This window comes from Oxyura jamaicensis, chromosome 5, assembly GCF_011077185.1.
Source record: "Oxyura jamaicensis isolate SHBP4307 breed ruddy duck chromosome 5, BPBGC_Ojam_1.0, whole genome shotgun sequence".
Lineage (NCBI taxonomy): Eukaryota > Metazoa > Chordata > Aves > Anseriformes > Anatidae > Oxyura > Oxyura jamaicensis.
This window is the reverse complement of record NC_048897.1, coordinates 2020460-2035956: the sequence shown is the minus strand read 5'-3', so window position 1 is coordinate 2035956 and position 15497 is coordinate 2020460. Positions and strand designations below refer to the sequence as shown.

The 15497-nt window shown below is 44.4% G+C and overlaps 1 protein-coding gene across 1 annotated transcript; it reads left to right on the top strand.

Annotated features, from left to right (window-relative positions):
• The first annotated feature begins 580 nt into the window (after nucleotides 1-580).
• FADS1 (fatty acid desaturase 1) lies at nucleotides 581-14049 on the top strand. Its single transcript, XM_035326765.1, has 12 exons — nucleotides 581-922; nucleotides 3533-3643; nucleotides 4174-4371; nucleotides 5195-5296; nucleotides 5467-5595; nucleotides 7446-7506; nucleotides 7635-7711; nucleotides 8546-8643; nucleotides 8964-9060; nucleotides 9672-9751; nucleotides 10169-10294; nucleotides 11264-14049. The coding sequence occupies exons 1-12, from the start codon at nucleotides 596-598 to the stop codon at nucleotides 11313-11315; spliced, it is 1458 nt and encodes a 485-aa protein (XP_035182656.1). The 5' UTR covers nucleotides 581-595; the 3' UTR covers nucleotides 11316-14049.
• The last annotated feature ends 1448 nt before the right edge of the window (nucleotides 14050-15497 follow it).

Genomic DNA, 15497 nt, shown 5'->3' with positions numbered 1-15497 from the left:
CATCTCTCCCCTGCTCCTGCCTGTAGGCAGAGGCAGATGAACAGCACTCACGCCAGCTCCGACACCTCAAGGAATGCAACTTGCAGCCAACCAGTCCTTAAGCAGGCCAAAATTATAAGGTAAATGATATATTCCGAATATTTCATTGTATTATATTTATTATGTTATTAGAAGGTATTATATGGTATGTAATAATAATACCTTAAATGAATACAATACACAATCATACAACCTATAATTATACAATACATAATTGTATTATAATGCATTGCACAATGCATAATTGTATTATAATGTACAATAATTATAACTGATAATGACAATTATCGATTACACTGACAGTCAACACCAATATAAATGTTATACATTGTATTATACATAATGATTTCATCCTCAGCCGCAGCAGCAGCATCACGCTATAGCCCCGAGGCTGTGTTAAGCCCCGGGCTGGCAGCTGGCAGCAGTTTTGGGCCCGTTTTCCCCAGTTCCCCGGTTCCCCGAAGCAGCCCCCGGGGTGCTCCCCCCGCGCCCGAGGGGGCAGAACGGCCGCGGGGCGGGGTGCGAAAAGGGGCGGGCACAACGCGAGCGCGGACCAATGAGCGCGGAGGAGGGGGGGGCCTCGGCGCGTAGGCAGCCAATGGGGGGCGGGCTAGCGGGACGGGGCGAGGGGCGCGGAGGTGGCCGAGCCCAGGCGGGCCGGGAGCCGGAGCCGCGCTCGCGCCCCAAGATGGAGGGCCCCGGGCCGGCCCCGCCGCCCCGCCGCTTCACCTGGGAGGAGATCGCGCAGCGCTCGGCCCGCGGGCCGCCGCCCCAGGAGCGCTGGCTGGTGATCGACAGGAAGGTGTACGACATCAGCCGCTTCCACCGGCGGCACCCCGGCGGCTCGCGGGTCATCAGCCACTACGCCGGGCAGGACGCCACGGTGAGGGGCGTCCTCAGGGGGACGGGGAGGCGCAGGGGGACCTCGCTGCTCCCTGCAGCTCCCCGCGGGGAGCTGGGGGCGGCCTCTGCTCACAGGCAGCGGGTGGCAGGACCAGAGGGGATGGCCTCAAGGTGCACCAGGGGAGGTTCGGGGTGGGAATGAGGAGACGTTTCTGCTCAGAAAGAGCGGTCAGGCGCTGGGACGGGGCGCCCAGGGACGTGGGGGAGTCACCGCCCCTGGGGTGCTCAAGGAGAGGGTGGACGGGGTGCTGGGGGACGTGGGTTAGCGGGTGATAGCGGTGGTAGGGGGTGGTTGGGCCAGATGATCCTGGAGGGCTTTCCAGCCTTAATGACAGCTCTCTGCGGAGGCATCGAGGGTGCAGGGTGCTGCTGGGGCTGGGGGGGGGGGGGGCTGGCATCGCTCCTTCCCTTCTGAAGGAGTAACTGAGATGTGTGCAGGTACGGTGTCTGTGCCTGGCTGTGGAAATCCAGGGAAAATCAGTCAGTTTTAGGACACAGGCAGTCGGAATGCTCCTGCTTTATGCATAACTGGCCACAGACCAGATCTGAAAAGAAACACCTGAGCTTGCTGCTGTGTGCGCAGGGAGAATGATTGTTTGCAGCTATCGACTTAGCTTCTTAAGAATTATTCCTTGCAAGTCTAAGACCTAGCTCCTTGAATAATGATTGCTTGCAACTGTAGTAGCATGGTAAGCCCCTAACTTCGAAAAGCCAGCACAGTGTTTCTACGAGATTGTAGGGGGGTGAAATCTCTTTGAAAAATCGTTTTTATCTGAATGCCAAAGGTGAGTTATCATTGTTATAGCTGAAAGTGGGTCTGTGTGGTTCCTCTGTTTGTCTGCTTTTGTCTTTCCCCCTCAGAATAAAAAAAGCATGCATTTCTCCAGGTGTAAGTAACTGGACGCTAGGGCAGGTATGGGATGTGAAGCTCCATCTCGAGTGCTTTGCTGGACTGCATTTCAATTCCTTTTTGTCCCTTTTGAGGCTAGACACTAAGCAGAAAAGAATGGCACTTGAGACTTAGTGCTTTCCTTCACTCCTTAATATCTGTATAGTGTAAAGCCAAAGATAAGATGTGAATTTGCACCTACTTCACGAGGTCAGGACGTGCACATGCATTTTGTAAGCTCCGTTGCCGTTGTGTGATCAGAAACATGTTGCTCGTAGTGGCTGCCAGCATGTAGGGCTGAACGCAGCCGGGTGGTATGATTGTAGACGACTGCATTCTTTAGGCATTATGATCTGTGTCGCTGCTGGGTGCAACCGAACTGCTGACCTCTCAGGAACCTGAGCCAAGTAAATTCCATTAAAAATAAAAAATAAAAAAAATCTCCCCCCTAAAAAAAAAAACAACACCCAAAAACAAGTAAAGAAAGAACACTTTTCCTTCTAGTTTGCCAAGTGCTACTACAGTGCTCTGATTTCTAGAATGCATTTGTCTGTTTCTCAGCCTCGCATTGAGCCTGCTCTGCCAGGTTTTACAGCCTGCACTGATTGTAATGATTGGTCTAAATGTGTGGTACCATCCTTCTCTGGCCGGCCCACATACACCTCCCTTTTTTTTTTTCTCTTTCAGTGAGAAAATGCAAATGAACATTCCTCTCTCTTCTTTCCCTCCTTTATTCACATTTCCTCCTTTATTCACTTCTTTCCCTCCTTTATTTACATATGTGATGCTACACCTGAAGTGCAACAGAACTGACCCGGAGCTAGCTGCATCAGCCTCCTTTTGAACCCATTTCTTGACTAGAGATCTTTTAAAGGAAGGATGGGCCTTGGAGTATGTGGTTGAGATGATCTTGAGATTCAACAGGACATGACATTTTAAGATTCAGAAGTTAGATGGAAGTGAACCGATGTTTCTTGGTGTTCTGTACACAGAATGGTTTGGGTTGGAAGGGACCTTAAAGACTAACTCCAACCTTGTGCCACGGGTGGGGACACCTCCCACCAGACCAAGTTGCCCAGAGCCCAATCTAGCCTGTCATCAAACGCTGTCATCAAACACTGCCGTGGATGGGGCACCCACAGCTTCTCTGGGCAACCTGTGCCAGTGCCTCACCACCCACATTGTAAGGAATTTCTGCCTAATATCTAATCTAAATCTACCCTCTTTTATTTTAAAGCTAATACCCATTGTCCTATCACTGCACGTCCTGACTAAGAGTCCCTTCCCAACCTTCCTGTAGCCCCCTTTAGGTACTGGAAGACTGCTGTAAGGTCTCCCCAGAGCCTTTTCTTCTCCAGGCTGAACAACCCCAACTCCCTCAGCCTGTCTTCATAGGGAGTGGTGCTCCAGCCCTTTGATCGTCTTTGTGGCCCTCCTCTGGACTCGTTTTAATATGTCCATGTCTTGTGCTGGGGGCCCTATCATCCATCATCACAGCATCCATACAGAAACTGATACAGAGAATTCAGCTACCAGTGATCATTTATGGTGTGAGGAAAGCAGTAAGATTTGTGGCAGAAGTATCTGGTCCAGCCAGATCCATTAGTTGGGTTGCTTTCTACTAAGTGTCATGAAATACCTTTCTTTTGCCATCACCTAAAGTGCTGTTTTTCTCATCCTCATCCTTTATCTGTATTTCAGGATCCTTTCATAGCATTTCATCCTGACAAGGCACTGGTGAGAAAGTACATGAGCCCCCTCTTGATTGGGGAGTTGGCACCAGATCAACCCAGCTTTGAGCCCAGCAAGAATGTAAGTATCTTAAAAACCTGTTATTTGTGTCAAAACTCTGCTGTTTACTTTCTCTTACTGGCAGCCTGAGATCCCTGTACATAAGATAGTGATACTTCATCACTAATAATAGTGGTAGTGTCTTCCCCTTGACTTAATGTCATTATTAGTGGCCCAGGGTTTTGGGGCCTCTAAGCCACGTTCTTATGTAGCCTTCCCAATGTAAAGTGGCAGAGGAGCTGCACTCCAAATCACAGGTATGTAAAGGAAAATCAGGCTGGCAGAAGATTTCCTTTATTATTGCAGCATCTGTCACCTGTGGGAGGGAATTGAGAGGGAAAATAAGTCAGCTAAAGAAACTCTTCATTGTCACAGAGGTACTTGTGTACTCAGGGGTCATAAAATAGCTACTGAAGGTTTGTCTCTTAAGTGACTGACTCTCAGCGTTAACCCATTGCCACAGTTGCTCCTTGAGAGGGGAAACAGAGCTCCTCTTAGGGTTCTTGAGGCATTTCAGGCCAGCATGTGCTCGCTCTTGGCTCTCCCTGCAGAAAAAGCTGGTGGAAGATTTCCGTGAACTCCGTGCAACTGTTGAGAAGATGGGACTTCTCAAACCCAACCGCACCTTTTTCATGCTGCATCTCTGTCACATCTTGTTGTTGGATGTTGCAGCTTGGCTCACCATCTGGTATTTTGGATCATCCACAGTGCCTTTCCTCATCTCTGCAGTGCTTTTAGGCACTGTCCAGGTAAGCAACTAGGCACTGAAATGGAGGGAAAAAAAATCAGCCCCAGAAACACCAAAAGCCAGTCTTTGGGAATGAGGTCCACGTTGCCATAAGCCCAGGGGAAATCTTGATCTTCATGGACTTTTCCAAATTCTGCTTCTTCCTGAGTTCCACGGAGGGGGCAAAGTTACAGTACCATGACATGATTTTTAGGTAGAGTGGGCTTCCCGCTGCTTTTTGCTTTCCGTAGTCTGTCAAAGCCCTCCTTATTCCCAGCCTTCTTCATTCTGCGTAAGCCATGCTACGCTTCTGAGGTCCCTTGTGTCAGAACTCTAAGGAACTGTGCATGAGCCAAGTTGCTGTGTTCCCATGGGAACCTACAGTGAATTAGAGAGAGAGCAGAACAGCTCTGAAAGCCCCAGCTATTTCTTCTGTGGCCAGCTGATCCTCTTGGAATTACAAGTACTCAGAGGAGGCTGCAGCAAGCTGTTCCTTAAAGGAAACTTCGTTGCCAATTTCAGTGCAGTTTTGTAAGAGAATAAAAGCTGTTTCTTAGCTGCGTTACATTTTTCCTGATGATTCTTTCCTCATGAAAACAACCGTCTGTGAGCAAAAGTCGTTAGGCAGAGTCTGGACTGCACTGGTATACAGTAATTGGTAATTGCTTGGATGGGGTATCAGTAATGGAAATGCTCCTCGGTGACAGAGTGTGCTCTTGTTAGCCAGTGATAAAGTCACGAGGAGAGTGGGAATTGTAAGTGAAGAGAACCCCCTTTTCAGAAGTTTCCAGCTCTTCTTTTTTTCCCAGCAGCATTTTTGTTTGTTTGTTTTGCTCCCCTTCCAGGCCCAGGCTGGCTGGCTCCAGCATGATTTTGGACATCTTTCAGTCTTCAGCAAATCCAGATGGAACCACTTGGTGCATAAATTTGTGATCGGCCATCTGAAGGTGAGCAGCCAGTGCTGAGAGTGTCTGCCACAGACTAGCCTAAGAGTCTCGACTGTCAAAAACAAGCTCAGTATAAGAAGGAAGGAAATACAAGGAACTACTTGGGAGGGAGGACTAAGGGCAGAAGATACAATTTTTTAATGGTATTATATTCTCATCCCTTCCTGCAGGGAGCACCAGCCAGCTGGTGGAATCACCTCCACTTCCAGCACCATGCTAAACCCAACTGCTTCCGAAAGGACCCTGATGTTAACATGCACCCCTTATTTTTTGCTTTGGGAAAAACACTCTCTGTTGAGGTGAGTCCTGGTGAAGTCTGTGAGGTCGCAGCATGCAGCTCTGGAAAGCTGCAGAGAGCTGGGAGAAGAGTGACCAATTGGTTTGGTCTCAGTATTTCAGGAATTTGTTGAAAGTGCTTCTTGGCTTTAGTGGCCTGTAAAAAAACAAGAAGAAACGAAACCCTGACACAGCAGTAACTACCATGTACTTAATGCTGCAGCAGTTTTCTATGGTTTTTTTTTTTTTTTTTTTTTCCTTAGTACATTCTTGCTGTGGGTTGAAATTTTCCAGATTTTCTCTGAAGGTTTTACAAAACCACATGCTTCTGTAAAATGAGTACATCCAGAAAATGGCTTCTGTAATATAATTAACACCGTTAGAGTTGACCTGCTATTTTATGTAGTACTACTTTGCCTTCCACTAGTCCCTAATATTCCTTAGTAATCCTTCTGAGATTTTTATATTCTTAAAATTTCAGTAAAAGTAACTCTTAAAATAAGATGAAATATTCATCATAATTACAGGTTCATATATCTCTGAGAGACCTGCAATTGCAGGAAGATAAAGTTGCAAGTTTTTCTCTTTAACAATGTAAGACTGACTAAGGGTAGTTTTTTTGGGAACTGAAGCACCAGTTCACAACCAAGGATTTTGTGGAACTTTTACACTTACTGATCAAAGAAGCTATTTCAGTGGTTTCTGTCTGTCAGTGAGTGTCGGACTGGGTCTGACATGGAGTCCAACTCTATTTCTAGTGCAACTCTAAAATCAGTTGAATGGTTTTAGCATTTGCTGCTCCTTTTTTTTTTTTCCCCTAAAAAAAACAAGTTACCTAAATGCGTTATTTATTTGCATTATTTAATACATGTTATTGTCACCTGGCTTAAATTCTCTGATTTGCATTGAAATTAAGGGTCTGAAAATGTGATGGGTATCACGTTTTAGTTCTTAGATGTGCGCTATGTGGATAAATACTTAACTTCAGGTATGTGTATAACTTGAGATGAATCCTTACACACTCTAAGTTAAATACATTAAATCCAGCACAGCGATGTATATACCTGACAACAGAGCTGTAAAAATGCTTTCAGAATCAGAACCTAACCCTCCAGTCTTCATGATTAATTCAAATGGGGATCATAATCACAATGATCACTAGAACCATCACAAAAGAAGAGGCAGGAACATGTGGCTGCTGGTAGCAGCTCCACAAATGTTGAAAAGAGGGCTGCTGTTCAGAATGAGTTTGGACATGTGCAGGGATGTACTGGAGTCCCTCGGGGAAGTCAGTGATGTGACCTGTTAGGTTTATACAGTGAACACTGAAAAATTAGCAGTCTTAGAGGGAGGATAATCTGTTCACCCGTGTTCCTGCAGACACAGTTTAATGTCTAGGTGCAAATTTCTCTGCTTTGTAGACTAATTATAAGTAGGTGGGAGGTCTGCACGCTGTCTTTGTTACTAGTATCACAGGTTTTTCTTTTTAATGGAGCTCTATCCTGGCAGCAAACTGTTCTCTGTGCCTTGTGTGGTTTTTGAAGTGAATGTTGTTGAGCAACTGTGCCCTCTGTAGGGAAAGAGCTTCCAGTGCACTTTGCTGTTTGTGGTGCAAGGGACTACCCAACCTATTGTGCATCCAGCGCATGGTGAGAAGGTTTTTGGAAAATATATCATAGTCATAGACTGAAGTTCCAGTGCAAAATGAAGCCAATGGCATGGTGGTATGATGGTATGGTATGGTTTGGTAGGATACCTGTTTCAAAGGTTTGGAGATATCTAAGTATGCATTTCTTGGAGAAAGTAGATAGGAGTGTGTACACAAATGTCTTTAGATGTCTTTGTGGCCTGAAGAGTTTACTTATTTTAACAGCTTGGTGTCCAAAAGAAGAAATTCATGCCTTATAACCACCAGCACAAGTACTTCTTCATCAGTGAGTAACCCTACCTTTATGCAGTTCTATGGACAGCATTTGCTCCAGCCCTTAATTTTCCAGTTTATCTCAATGTTTTCATCACACTGGCATGGTTAATGTCTCTGCAATCTCTTTCTTTCTTCTAGTTGGTCCCCCAGCTCTGGTGCCTCTTTACTTCCAGTGGTACATATTCTACTTTGTGGTACAGAGGAAACAGTGGGTGGTAAGTTAGCTCCACTTTGCCAGTGGTGACTTTTCCTAGTTCTGTGCATACGTTTCAGTGTAGGAAATGAGGCGTTACTGGGAGCAACTCTGAGCTGTTTATCTCTGTGGCAAGGAGGTGGGGTATGTGATCAGGGAAATAATGTTTGCTGGGGGAGAGTGTCTACCTCCCATGCAGCCCCTCTCTTCTATAAAGATCCATTCACAGCTGGGTAACCAAAGGTATTCCCAGAGGGAACTGACTGATGTAACAGCCAGACCTCTCTCCATCATATTTGAAAAGTCCTGGCAGCCAGTTAAAGTCCCTGGTGACTGGAAAAGGGGAAACATCACTCCCATTTTTAAAAACGATAAAAAGGAGGACCCTGGGAACTATAGACTGGTCAGCCACACCTCTGTGCCTGAAGAGATCTTGGAACAGATCCTCTGTGAAGCTATGTTAAGGCATATGGAAGGTAAGGAGGCATTTTGAGACAGCCAGCATGGTTTTCCCAAGGGCAAATCGTTCCTGACCAATCTAATGGCCTTCTGTGATGGAGTGACCACATCAATAGGCAAGGGAAGAACAACTGATGTCATCTACCTGGACTTCATTGACGTGGTCCCACACAACAGTCTAGTCCCTAAATTGGAGAGAGATGAATCTGAAGGGTGGGCTGTTTGGTGGATAAGGAGTTGGCTGGCTGGCTGCATCCAGAGAGGTGCAGTCAAAAGTTCAACATCTCAACCTGCAGGGGAAGATCAGCGATTAGTGCTGTCCCTCTGGGGTCCACGTTGGGACCAGTACTATTTAATATCTTCAGTAATGAAGTTTTATCTGTTTCCTGTGTTACAGGACCTGGCCTGGATGCTGACCTTCTACATCCGATTCTTTCTCACCTACCTGCCCTTGCTGGGTGTGAAGGGTATCCTGGGGCTTCATCTGTTGGTCAGGTATCATTCAACTTCAAATTGCTTCATTTCTTCTACTTGGTTCCCTTCATGTCAGCCCTTCTTCAGCCTCCTGGTTATCGTTTCCATCTGCTCTCTATTTTTCTGCCCGCTTATTTCTTTCAGCGAGACAGAGGCGGTTGGTTTGGCATGTGCTTGTAGAAGGTCTGCATAGGCCTCATCTACTGATAAGATGTTTGGGGTTCCTGGTGTTAACTTTATCAAACGATGACCATCTTAAATGAATAAAAGTGTTTTGTACTGACTTGTTATGGCACAGGTTTGAGGTTAGTGATGTTTTTGTGTGTGTTTTGTGTGCACAGGTTCATAGAGAGTAACTGGTTTGTCTGGATCACACAAATGAATCACATCCCAATGCACATTGATTATGATAAGAACGTGGACTGGTTCTCTACCCAGGTAAGACCTTCTTTACAGAGAGCTGTGACTTTGAATGATAGAGTTTATTGATCGGGGTACGTAACTCTCTTGGGTATTGCCCAAGAGAGTTGATCAAAGCAGTGATGAGAGCTGATAGCACAAGCTGCTTATGTTTTCTTCTCACTGTGTGAAGTGAGTGATATGTGCAAAGAAAGTAGGCAGAAATGGGATGGAGGCTTCAGATGCTAAACAGATCTCTCAAGGAGAAGAACCAGAGATGCTACAGTGGTCTTTTGATGGAGATCTTCCCATCCACGAAAGATAGATTTTTCTGTGCTTTGTCTCATTTCAGCTCTGAAGACATTACACAGTTTTTTTAAAGTGAGAGATGTGAAGGGACCTGTACAGTGAGTTATGGTTGCTTATCTTACTGGGGAAGTCAAGTCTGTTATAAATTACGTCCCTAACAATCATATACTACAGCATAACCATCTACATTGACTAGAGATGGCTCTTGGACTTGCTATATTCAATTGGGAGGCATGTGATGATAAGGAACTTGTACCTTCTCATTGTTGTCTGACAAACATAAGAGAAGGAGTGTTCCTAAAAAAAAACACTTAAATGTTATCTTTTTTTTTTCCTCTCAGCTCCAGGCAACCTGTAATGTTCATCAGTCCTTATTCAATGACTGGTTTAGTGGACATCTGAACTTCCAAATTGAGCACCAGTGAGTTGAAGCATGGGTTGGGGATGTGAAAGAATTTGGGGGAGTGCTAGTTACAATAGACCTAAAGAGCCTACAAGGTCCATCTTTCTTTATCAGCTAAGACAAGAACAAAGGAAAATGGGGGTAAATTTTGCGTTCATTATATGGGGAGGAAATGGGAAGTCCAAATGATGGTCATAAACTTTTTGGAGCACTGGGGAGCACCAACACCCCTTTAGCTATGAGTAGCGTGGAATTGCCAGCTTCCTGGTTAGTGCTGATACTGAGCGAAGTGCTGTGAGAGGGGCTGCTACAGAGCACTAATGGCTATAGGCATAGAGGGAGGTTGAGTGTCTCTCCTAAGCATAGGTGCAGAAGAGGTGTAGGAATTATTTGGGACAACGGATGCCATCAGAATCACCATATTCTCTTCCACAGCCTTTTTCCTACAATGCCTCGACACAATTACTGGAAGGTGGCCCCTTTGGTGAAGTCCCTGTGTGCCAAACATGGCATTGAGTACCACTGCAAGCCGCTGCTCACCGCCTTTGCAGATATAGTGCAGTACGTATCAACCCAATGCATTCCCTAGGTGAAGGGCTGTCCAATGTTACAGAGTGAACAAATGAGACGTGTGGGAAGTGGAGAGGCAGCCAACTTGAATCGTAGAAGAATTTCTGTGAATAGCTGTAGATAGCATGGCTGGCTGTGAAAGGGACTGGAAAACTGTGCAGTCATGGCATTGGCTTCAGTAGCAGCAGGAGAAGGTATCAGTATGAATGACCTAACGGAGAGCCCTTTTTCTTTGCTTATGCTTTCAGTCAGTAGGATGCCAGATCTAGTGCCTCGGTCTCTGAGGACACTGCAGGGAAAGAGATGTTTTCTGAGAGATGAGTTTCAACTGTCATTCATGCTCTTTTGTTACCCTTTCTGTCCCTCCCTCATCCTCCCTGGTATTTCATTTTCCCCTTGAAAAGTCATAGAATAATAGAATATCCTGAGTTGGAAGGGAGCACAAGGATCATAGAACACAAGGAGTGGCTCTGCACAGGACCACTCAAAAATCAGACCATATGTCTGAGAGCACTGTCCAAATGCTTATTGAACTCTTAGAGGCTCAGTGCTGTGACCTCTTCCTTGGGGAGGCTGTTCCAGTGCCTGACCACCCTCTCAGCAAAGAAAAACATTCTTAAAACATTCTGAGGCCAAGCTGGTGCACAAAAAAGCTTGAAGAGGGAAACCCGCCTCCTTTTGCCTGTCCTTCAATAGCACGTGCTTCTCTTCTCCCATGCTTGCTCCTTTTGTTTTAATTCTACTTAAGTTGTTTGCTTTAACCCACCAGTCTTTGTCTGATGTAGACCATGTGGTTTGTTTCTTCTTCATGTTTTCCAAGAAGCTGTAGACTACATTGCCTAGTCTCTAAGGATTTCTTTTGCTTAATTTATAGATGGGAATTCATCCCACGAGGTTATGTTCCCTGGATGCTGTATTTCATTTTCTTGCTTCTCAGGAATTGTGGTTCTCTCTTGGCAGCTCTTTGAAAGATTCAGGAGAGCTCTGGTTAGATGCCTATCTACATAAATAAGAAGCAGCGGATCCTTACAGAGGAATTCCCCACCGTTGTTGCCTCCTGTGGTGATCACCTGGAAGATACTGCACAAAGGAGAGAGAGCTGGCTAAGCCAGAGGTGGGGAGATGACACAGCCTAATTCTAGTGATGAATGTGATTTATAGGACTTTTTTTTTTTTTTTTAAAAGGTGTGTTCTTAATTCTTCTTGTGCTTTTTTGATTTCTCTTCTCTGGGGTTGAGATACAAGGAAGAGTAGAATGGAGGAGCTTATGTTCCATCAAGCTGGAGAGACTTCTTTGAGACTGGGAACAGATTGCCTTCTATCTGCTGCTGCGGCATTTACTGAGTATATAGGAGGGAAGTTTCTTAAGTAACATAGCGAGGTGGCTCTAGTTATGAATGTAGTAAGAAAGTTGAGACAATATGCGATGGGAGTTAGTGAAATGTGGAGGCAAAAAGAAGAAATTATGTAGCTGCTACACTTTAAAAAACCCACGCACAGTTAGCAATAGCAATGGAAGTACCCAGACTAGGGGGGGCAATAAGGGGTATATGAGAGCTCATGCCTATCTGTATGTGTACAGGTGAGGAGGAAAAAAAGGTGCAGGCAGCAGTTCTGTAGGAATAAGCATGAAGAAATTAGAGACCTAACTAAGGCAGAGAAACAGGAAAGAACAGGTTATTCCCCAGGCCTGTAAATGTGAGAGCTTGGCATGCCATTGTCTGTGGGAATGGCCCCCTGCACATCTCTTCTGTGCCTCTGAGTTATTTGCCCATTTGTAATTTCCCATGGAGTCTCTGCAAGTGTTCTTCATAGTGCCATACTTTTGTGTTACTGAACCAATTACTGAAAGTGAGAAGAGACAACAGAAATATGGAACGCCCGTGCTCACAACTCAACCTTAGGGATCCCTAAGGAAGCAAAAGGATAATCAGTCTGTTGGCCACCTGAAGCTTCACTTATTTTTGAAACTCTGGTCAAATGGATAACTTGTTAAGCAGAGAGAACTCTGGAACTTCTGGCCCAGGGAGTATGAGGTGTTCTTGTCTTACCTGCAGACAAATTTAATTGAGTTGTAAAAACGTTAGGGTTTAGGATACTGTTTAAATTATTTTTAACTACTCAACCAGCAAAAGTCAGCAGGCTGCATACCCTTAGGCACACATCAGCCAAAATATCGCTGAACTTTCTCTGTTGGATGATGCGCATTCAAAACGCCCCACAGGGGCATGCACTGTGTGATCTATTGTAATTAGCCTTAGTGCCTTCCCTGGTGTCTTTTCCTTTACTACACAAAATGGGATATAGCTCTTGGCATACCAGTAATGAAGATGTTTCCATTACCTTTTTGTCTTTAAGCCTTTAGCTTTTTTCTCTGTGTGTTCTGGAACCAATCCTCTTTTTCTATTGTCTCTCATGTAGATGAACAAGGTAATTTTCCACCTGTTTGGTGTTCTCTTCTTTGCCAATCTACTAACTGTTAATACAGTGTTCCTGACAGCTTTCCATGACCTGTTACCTCAGTAACAGATGGCTTAGAGTCTGAAATGGGCTGATTTTGAGGAAGATAATGGTGCCTTCCCTGGTCAATGTTGAAAAGGAGTGTGGCTTGTGAGGGAATAGAAGAAATGCATCTCTTCAGGCCAAGGTTATTGTTAAATGCAGAAAAAAATGTAATGGAAAAAATAAAAATATCATTAAATCATTTATAAATGTTGATTTAAAGACTACAAAGAAAATGGGCCAACAAAGGCCCAGCTGAGGCCCCACAACTCTTTACCTTGTTTTTCCTTGTGTGTTTCTCTCCCTCTTCTTATTAGAACTATTAATGGAGGAAATAAAATTCCTTACCTTGCTAATTACTGCTGCCATCACAGTAAAATGTCGGTGCAAGATTCAGCACTCTTTAAAATGTGGAATAAATGTCCACAGCTGCAGAAAGAGAACTGTCATAAACCTCAGCATTTGTATTTCAGGGGAAGGGAGCACTTAATTAGCTTTGTCCTTTGTAACTTGTGTGAAGTATGCAGTACAAATAATAAACCAAAACAAATCTTACCAAAGCAAAACCATACACTAGTTCTTCCACCAGGATGATGAGAGGTAAAAATGATCCCTGACTCCTAAAAGTTGCACTACTATGTATGTAGCAATGTACATGTTCTATGAAATCAAGAACTGTTCTAAGGACATTCCTTCAACAGGCTGTTAGCTCTCAGGTGAAACTTCAGAGTGGCTCTGTTTATCTCACAGCAGCAGGAGCAAGCCTCATGGCTTTGGCTGTTCTTTATTTCCTGGGCAGCATCACCCAGTTGTGGAATGGAGAGTGGGTAAAAGATTGATGTTTGACTGCATTTTAAATCATTTCAGCACATAAGAAATCATTTTTGAAGATCTCTTTTGCTGAGCACTGCCAAAAGTTTTCTCTGACCTTGGAGTATTGGCCATAGGCCACAAAAGGCAAAAGTCTTGTTATGTTAGGACAGCTGTTGTTTAATGTCTCAGCTTGATAATGGAATATCCTGGGCTAGGCTCTTCATGCACATGGAAGAAGTTGGACAAGGCTGTTTTCTGAAGATCCTCTAGAGGGGCTGCATTTTCTTAACTAACTCAAGTTTCACAGCACTGAATTTTGATTACTGGATGAAACCACCCAGATTATCCTGGCAGCAAGTGGAGCTAGAATGCTATGTCTTGTATTTTGGCTGTAATTAACAGGATTGGAAGTAAAGTTCACTTCTGCTTTTTTCTGTGGACCAGTGAATCTTTAATTCAGACATGTAAGTAGAATGGTTTCAAGAGGCAAGAAAGGAACTTTTCAAATATGTATAAAGATGTGAGTACTTGCAGCATATTTTGGAGGCTTCAGCTCAGTACATGAAGCTTTCTTAGAAAGTGCTTATCAGATGGATTGTGACAAGAGAGGTAAGTAGGAAAAAATGTGCTTGTATGTCAAATAAGCTGTAAGTATTTACCAATGCTGAAGTGGTGGTGTTGCCCAGCACATGGCTTTTTATCTTGAATGCACAGAGTCAGAACATTAATATCTGGATGTTCAATTTTGAAAACTCAAATTTAAGCTACCCCCAGGGCTAGGATGACCTAAGAATTAACAGTTTTGAAGACAGTCTAAGTTCCATTTAGTGCCTAAGACTTTGGAGGCTCTTCTGTCTTCTCTGTCCCTGTAAAGAGGAATCATCCACAATACAGTAAATCAATTGCCCAACTGACCAGGGAAAATAACATGATGAACTGATTCACATCCAAAAGGGTAAGAGCAAAAGGGAAGCTGAATCCAGATGAGTAGTTCTGCATACACTGAATTTGCTAGAAGCAATCCAGGACAGCTTAAGTGGATAAATAAGTTCTATGACAACTCTTCAGTTTTTGTGATCAGTTTTGGCTGTTTAAATTCCATAGTGGCAAACTCCTCTGAGACATCTGATATTGAAATTTTATATTATCAAAGTAGAAGTCCCAAACCCCTTTTAATTTCTTTGAACATGCACTGGAATACACATTTTAGGAACACAGTCTTGCCATTTAGTGGAATCCCTTTCAATTCATACATGAAAGATGAAACCTAAGCACTGCAGAACAGCCACTTGATGGCAGTAAGGCATCGAAAGGGACACGGGACATCGCTGCCTCACAGAGAACTGAAGTTTGAGCGTTCAGTTGTGCTGTTATTCTACTGATCACTTAAAGGAAGTAACCGTGAAATTAATTATAGACTCGATCATTTAGGTTGGAAAAGACTTTCAAGATCATCAAGTCTTGTTAACCTGACCTACCGAGTCACATCAGTAAACCACATCCTTTAGTGCCAGATGCACATCTCTTAAATACCTTCGGGGATGGGGGTCCACCACTACACCGGGCAGCCTGTTCCAATTTTTGCTCACCCTCTTCATGAAGACATTCATACTAATCCAGTGTAAACCTCCATGGTGCAACCTGGGACAATTTCCTTGCATTTTGCAAGGCAACTTGCCACCTGAGAAAAAAGGCTGACATCCTCGCTGTTCTGACTGCCTGTCAGGAAGTTGTAGAGAGCAAGGAGATCTCCTTTCAGCCTCCTCTTCTCCAGCCTAAACAAATCCAGCTCCCTCGGCCGTTCTCATAAATGTTACTATTTTTCATCTACTTTCAGGACTCTCTTTTTCTCCATATCCTTCTCTCCCTCTCCACTGAA

Coding starts and splice junctions, on each gene's coding strand:
- FADS1 (XM_035326765.1), top strand. CDS start 596: ATGAGCGCGGAGGAGGGGGGGGCCTCGGCGCGTAGGCAGCCAATGGGG. Junction 5,297..5,466: donor TTGTGATCGGCCATCTGAAG/GTGAGCAGCCAG, acceptor CCCTTCCTGCAG/GGAGCACCAGCCAGCTGGTG. Junction 8,644..8,963: donor GGGCTTCATCTGTTGGTCAG/GTATCATTCAAC, acceptor TTGTGTGCACAG/GTTCATAGAGAGTAACTGGT.